The sequence below is a fragment of the Ranitomeya imitator genome, chromosome 3, assembly GCF_032444005.1.
Source record: "Ranitomeya imitator isolate aRanImi1 chromosome 3, aRanImi1.pri, whole genome shotgun sequence".
Lineage (NCBI taxonomy): Eukaryota > Metazoa > Chordata > Amphibia > Anura > Dendrobatidae > Ranitomeya > Ranitomeya imitator.
Window position 1 is genome coordinate 796,358,491 of NC_091284.1, and position 7,341 is coordinate 796,365,831.

Genomic DNA, 7,341 nt, shown 5'->3' on the forward strand with positions numbered 1-7,341 from the left:
TTCTCTTGAGCCGACCAAACACACTGGATACAAGTTAGTTGAACCTTCATTTTCATGTCTTCTAGACACAACATAAGTAGAGAACCACATTGTGCAAATCATTAGCAGAATTGGTGTTGTTATATTGCTAATGCAGAACACTAACGTCCGCTATCGCTGTAATCTATATTGCACTGTCAGATAGTCTTATCTTATATTTATATATTTATTGCACATTTATACCAATAATTAGCATTTTTCGCACTTGGATAAAATCCCTTCTGGCAGGTTTCTGAAGGAGTTACTAGCGCCTTCGACCATACAGTGACTGTATTCCGTTGACGTCATCTTGTGGCAGGCGGTAATTGTCTGTGTTTACATAGCGGTAGGTTGGAAACATCAGGGCCTGCCGGTCTTGAGAGTGATTGAGTCCCAAGGAATGGCCAAACTCATGTGCAGCCACCAGAAACAGATTGAAGCCTAAAAAAAAAGGTTTATGCAGATTAACAGGAGAGATATTCAGTAGATGTACGTGGCTTCTCGTATTATCCTTGACAGATGTTTGCTTTTTTGTCTTTGTCTTGCCTTACGAAATAATGCTGCATATGAAAAAAATCGTACCACTTAAAGAGAATGGCCACTCCATTTATTTATTTTTAAAAAGTGGCTGAATATAAATCTAAAAAGTAAAAAATCTAACACGCGCATCTACTGATCCTCACTATTCCTCTCCAAGTGCCACCCAGGTCACCACCAGTCTTTGTTTCCTCTTCCCATAGAAACGGTTGTGTGAATGCTGCAGCCAAGAATTTGCCGAATCGGTGACCTACGCATCATTGCTGCTGCCAGTGATTGGCTGCAGCAGTCACATGTCCATCCAACCCAAGTAGGATATATAGAACTGATCACAGTTTTGTTTTGTTTTCTAAATTTTACACTATACTCGGACCATTTTTTTTAAAATAAATTCCATTTTTGTAGCTGACATAAAGTGCACATATGCTCCACTGTCTTTACAGGGAATATAGGAATTAAGTCAGTGCCTAAAATATGGCCACTACTAGGATTTTAACAAAATTTTTTAAAAAAATAATAAAAAAAATCTCTTCTAATTAAATAAAATAAAGATTTAAACATTTTTACATTATTTCAAGGAAAAGTATTTAGAGGTGAGATGTAATTGTGCAGTGTTGTACCTGCTCGGCTATTTGTCCATCTTTCATCTTCATCAAAGTGGGCATCACCACCAATTCTAGCACCGGGAGCATAGGCATGAGCGAGGACACCATTGGAGCCATCAAATGGAATCTGATCACCATGTGCTGCAAAAAAAGTATATATTAAAGTCATTATGTTTTTTACTATAATGGTGCATACTGGGGTTCTGGTATTTCGATGGCAGCAAAAATACAAACATTTCAATGAAAACACAGACAAATTCTATTAATTGTTAAGAGAGCTGTAATATATTCTACTTTGATCACAAAGCACTTACATCGTGCCCCGAACTGGATGAGGATATCTGCTTCTCCATTGTTCACTTTGGTGAACCTCAGAGGAGTGACTTGGCTCCAGACACCGAATGCCTTCTGGATCGAATCATCAACCACACGAGCGGGAAGATCTGGGGTATAATTCACAATTCTGTGCAAGAAGGCAATATATCTCTTTAACGTAATAATCCTCTATTTTTAGAGTAATTAAAAAAAAAATTAAAATGCTCATCTTTGCAACGAATATGTGGTAAAACTGATCTACGCAGTGAGGAGATATACTAAGCAAAATGCTTGAGAATTCTGAAACAAGCTGTGCCCAAAAAGTTGAGTGCATGGCGTGTGACAATTTTTTGTTTTTTTGTGAATTTGACACTTTTTGCACCTTCCTCATTTTCTAAACTTGTATATAAGTAATTAAGGTCACAAACTCTGTAACTAAATACTACATTTGTAATTTACTAATATGATCTCATTGTATTGTTTTGAGAATATTTCGACTTTTGGGTGGGGCAGCCCTTTACGAAAATGTTTACAAAAGATATGAGACATGCTCTTTGGACCCCAGCTTTCACAAATATCCAAGGAACCTACCTGTAGGTAATAGAATTTTTCTGCCATCTTGGTCTTCCACCGAATGTAGAGAACTCTGCCACGTCAGGCATGCCACATCTTGGGGCTTTCATCATATTCATTGTGTTTGTGTCCAGCTGTCCTGTAACTTTCATCCTGAAGAATCTTTGCATTGCCTCAAGCCTTTCCGTAAATGAACTTTTTTCTTTAGCGTTGGAGATATAAAATTTGTTTAAGTATTCCTGGGAGAAAGTCAAAGATACAGAGACTGGTTACTGAAAAACAAAGTATACTATTTGATGTTATTTTCTTTCTATCTGTCGCGGCATTACCAAAAAATTGGCATTTTTATCCATATGCAACACAATATGTTAAGTGTTCTGAGCGTGATGGAGCACTTCCCAAGGATCTTTCTACTGATCAGGCACCAGTGAACTAAATAATAATAAGCTAGTGCAGCGCCCCAGAGACCTGGTCGTTGCAGTAACGTCGCTCTGCCACTAAGCGGAATGATGGTACGTCTGATGGCACTAAAGGAGTTCATCTGACCAGGTATCACCAGCACACATTACACTTCACACTCCGGCCACCAGGGGAAGCAAAAGGTTTTATTTATTAGGCCACTCCTTACACTGGTAAAACTAGGGGTTGGATAGGAAGTTAGGACAGAAGCTGACTGGGTTTAGCCCAGGCAACATCCCGTGGCAGGGGGTGTTGCGGGGGAGACTTCAGGGGAGTCCCTGTCAGGCGTGGGAACCTGGCAGAGACTTAGCGACAAGAACAGAACGAAACGGAACCACGCCTGCACTACCTTGCGGCGGTATCGTTAGAAAGGACACGAAGCGAAGGATATTGTGGACAGTGAGAAATGAGATCAAGCACAAAGGAGAGCCAATAGGAGTCGTGCCCCGAGAACGGCAACATCCACCGAGGAAGTAACTGACTTTATGCCTTACTTCAAATACCGCAGGACAGTTAATTATAGGTTGGCTGTCTACCTTACATCACCTAAGCAGACATAGGGGGCAACCGTGGGGAGGGGTGTCTCTAGGGTCCCGGAAGAGCTCCAAGCCTACCCGTCAAACGGGTGCGTTCTAGCCATAACAACTGGGGGACGGAGAATAGAAAGAACTAGAAAGAACTGGAACGAACGAGAACAGAAGTTGTGAGGACTATCCCGAATGCTCAGCAGGGAAGCACTGCAACACACAGGCGCTAGTGGTAGGCAACGATTTCCACCTGCAAAGGGAACTCTGGATGTGCCTTCGGACCGGCCGGTCTCAGACAGCCCTGTTAACAGTGGTCTGGATTGAGGATCCTGAAGTCACCAGTAAAGAGGTAAAGAGACTGCAACCCTGTGTCCTCGTTATTGACTGCACCTCACACCATCGCCACCTACACCATTGGGAAGCCCTGGGGACTCACTTCACCTGTGGGAAGGTATACCATCTAGCTGCCATTACATCACCCCAGTGGACCCCAAGCAGCATCGGTCACCCTGACTGAATACCACAGGTGGCGTCACAAAACCTTGACAGACTTGTATCACCTTTTATTGGACGCCCCTTAGCAGGGTCACGGACCGGGTCCAGCCACCGTGACAACCCCAGAACTGAGCCAGAGAGGACCGGTACCGAGTAACCCGCGACCCTGCGTCTGGGGGCGCTCCACTATCAATTCGGCTAAAGAGGCTGTTCCAGGGCGAGGAAACATCCTCTAGAGGTAGAAGCTCAGAGAGTGCTCTGTCACACCCAGTGCACTTAAGGCCTCATTTTGTATATGGATGAAAATGCTAAATACTCGGGAATGCAACAACAACTAGAAGATATAAAGGTGTTGATGCATTTACATTTTAAAGACCTGCATGTCCATACAGCAGGTGAAATAAGTATTGAACATATCACCAATTTGTTATGTTATTATATTTGTAAATGTGCTATTGACACTTATTCTCACCATATGTTGGTAACAACCCATCCACACATAGGCAAAGACATCAAACCAGAGATGTCCATAAATTAAGTTAAGTGTAATAATGAGAAATAACACAAAATATTGAACATGGAAAGTCATGACATCAGCTGAAATCTATCAGTAATTAGAAAGCAATCTTGCCACTTAGCAAAAAATAATAAGAATTAGTTCAACCAATGGCTTATAAAAAAAAGTGTCTCATTATGCAAGAAACATTTCATAATGGGTAATATCAGTGATATGTCTTAAGACATTTGCAACCTTATTGTTGCAAAACAAACTGATGGCATTGGTTACAGAAAAATGTCTGAACTAGTGAAGGTTCCAGTGCGCGCTGTTGGGCCCATAATCTAATAGTGGAAAGGACATAATTTCATCATAAAATGGCCACAACCAGGCTCTCCCTGCAAGTTTTCAGACAGATGTGTGAAAAGAATTATCAGAAGAGTTGTCTAAGAGCCAAGGACCACCCGTGGAGAGCTACAGAAAGTAGTGGAATCAGCAGGTACAATTGTTTCAAATAAAACAAAAAGTAATGCACTAAACCTCCATGGCCTGTATGTACAGTGATCACGCAAGACTCCACTGCTGAAGAAAATGAAATGCATGTTCAAGCGTGTTTAAAGTTTGCACAACAACATTTAGACAAGACTGTACAATACAAAAAGAATATAGTCAGACGAGACCAAAATAGAACTATTTTGATGCCATAATACACAGTGTTTGGAGGCCAAAAGGCACTGCATATCACACCGAACAAAACATACCAACAGTGAAATTTGGAGGTGGGAACATCATGGTGTGGGGCTGTTTTTCAGCATATGGCACTGGCAAACTTTATATAATTGAAGAAAGAATGAAAGGATAAATGTACTGAGACATTCTTGAAAACATCTGCCATTAACCAGGATGATGACGTTGAAAGGAGGGTGGACGTTTCAGTAAGACCGTGATTACAAACACACAACCAAGGAAACTGTCAATTGGTTTCAGAGAAAGAAATTAAAGCTGCTAGAATGTTCCAGCCAATCACCGGACCTGAATCCAATATAAAATTTATGGAGGATACTAAAGCTCAGAGTTAATAGAAATAGACCATGGGACCTTCAGGATTTGAAAAGTGTTTGTTTGGAAGAATGGGTGAATAAAACACCTGAGCAATGCGTGCGACTAGTTTTGCCATACAGTCGATGTTTTGAAGCTGTCATCAGCAACAAAGGCTTTGTACAAAGTATTAATTAAGCATCTTCAATACTTTTTCACTATGTCATTTTTCATTATTACTATTATTATTCACATTTATTTCTTTGCCTACGGGGCTTGGATGGGTTGTTACCGACATCTGGTAAGAATTTCATGTCAATAGCAATTTTAGAAATATATTTAATTAGAAAATTGGTGATGTGCTCAATACTTATGTCACCTGCTGTATATGCGGATTGGAGGGATTTATATTATGACATATTCTTTTTAACATTCTCATGTCATATTGTGTACAACATCGTAGGAAGACTACAAACATCCTTTCCACTGACTAAGCACTTCATTCTATTTGTTCCTCATATCTTACTAATTTTTATTTGTTATGTTGGGAATAAGTAGGGGACAGATAAAAAAAAGAATTATAGCAGAATCAGACTACAAAGAGTTTGTAGTCTGTTACCATGGAGACAATGTTGGTGCTGTGCCAATATATTTAGCTCCAGAGCAATGCTTAGACTGGATGCAAAAGTATCAAGAACTAGCAATTCACATTTCCAGCCTCTGAATTTAGACAAGAGAGTTCCTATTCACTGACAGCAAAACTACATTGATACTGCTGTTAAATTAAAAGAAGGCAGATTAGAAAGTTTTAGAGCTTTTACATAAACTGAAAAACCCATCTGAGTGACATCGTTATTAGCTCACACGGGTAGTGTTTGTTGAAAAAAATCTACACAATTTTCCATTTTACTGTCTGCATAATTTCTTCACATTTTTCAACCCTGCTTTTGTTCATTCAACCTTCATTGTTTACACCTATAGAATAAAAAACTACAATTTAAAAACTGCACAGGTCACGTGATCAATACACAGATGCAGAACTGGTTACACTTACAGTACAGTCACCACAGCTTTGTCTTGTAAAAAGTCAAGATTTTATATCCTAGAAGCAAACAATGAAGGTTTCTATTGTACAACAGCAAATCTTGAAAATTTTGACAAATTAATGTATATATTAGTACATTTTGTAACCTTTCATTATATAATAAATTCTCTTAATTGATTAAACTATATGACCCTTTTCTAGCTTTATGTTATTATTATAAAGAACCATACCTCTGCAAAATTCTTATCAGAAGAACTGACGTCTGCGTTGTTTTTGGGTCTTGGCATGGCAAGAGCACCATAGCACAGTGAAAGCAGGACCAAGCAATGTACTTGCATCATGGTGGCAGTCAGAGTACACAGCCTGCACTGTACTGTGCCACTCACAGCATCATGCTTTATAGCTGAAGGTGTGTTGCAATCTAGGGAATCATTGTGAAATTAACTGAGGTCTTTTTACAGTAACACTTCTTAAATAGTCACGGACACATGTCCAGTGTAATCATAGATCAGCAAATATTGGCCCATGTATTTTATGCTGTGGAAAACCCACACTATTACAATAAATAGTACCTTCCTTAAAAGGAATCTTTCATCAAGTTTTCTCTGCCTTAAAGAGAACTTGTCACCAGGTTTGGCCGAAAAGAGATACGGCCATCACCTTTCAGGGCTGATGTACGGCATTCTATAATGATGTATATAAGCCCCCAACCTGACCTGCAGGATACGAAAAATAACTTTTACTGTATTCACCTGTGGGGCGGTCCAGTCCGATGAGTGTCCCTCTTCTTGGCCGGCTCCTCCCTTCTTCTTGCGATGTCGGTCTCCTGCTAGCTTCATGTGGAAGCTGATGCGCCATCAATGTGCTGTCAGTATGTCGTCCGTTTGTCATCTGTACGTAATCAGTGTGACATCAGTGTGTCATCAGATGATCAGTATTTTACATGTGTTGTTTTTAGTCTCCAAATAGAAGACAAGAGAGAAATCAAATCACCAAAAACTGCTCAGTTCAGCAGCGTTTTTAGACGTACAGGAGGCGTAGTTTTCATGAAATTTCATGAGACTTAAAAAAAATGATATTTTTGTAATTGCTTTTGATTATTTTTAGCAGTTTTACAGGAAAAAAAAAATCTGACTTTTTCTTCACCTCCAGTATACAGGGAACATAGAAATACATTGTTGTATACAATGTATTTCTATGGACATGTATAATCTGCTTCTGGGTTTATTGGCT

The 7,341-nt window shown here is 39.8% G+C and overlaps 1 protein-coding gene across 1 annotated transcript; it reads right to left on the minus strand.

The window, feature by feature from the left end:
- Positions 1 to 181: 181 nt before the first annotated feature.
- LOC138671224 (collagenase 3-like) lies at positions 182 to 6,492 on the minus strand. The gene is made up of 5 exons (XM_069759205.1): positions 6,339 to 6,492; positions 2,067 to 2,287; positions 1,475 to 1,623; positions 1,176 to 1,301; positions 182 to 459 (listed from the first exon to the last, which is right to left on the minus strand). The coding sequence occupies exons 1-5, from the start codon at positions 6,447 to 6,449 to the stop codon at positions 284 to 286; spliced, it is 783 nt and encodes a 260-aa protein (XP_069615306.1). The 5' UTR covers positions 6,450 to 6,492; the 3' UTR covers positions 182 to 283.
- Positions 6,493 to 7,341: the final 849 nt, after the last annotated feature.

Coding starts and splice junctions, on each gene's coding strand:
- LOC138671224 (XM_069759205.1), bottom strand. CDS start 6,449: ATGATGCAAGTACATTGCTTGGTCCTGCTTTCACTGTGCTATGGTGCT. Junction 2,288..6,338: donor CTGATAAGAATTTTGCAGAG/GTATGGTTCTTT, acceptor ACTTTCTCCCAG/GAATACTTAAACAAATTTTA. Junction 1,624..2,066: donor AAAAATTCTATTACCTACAG/GTAGGTTCCTTG, acceptor CTTCTTGCACAG/AATTGTGAATTATACCCCAG.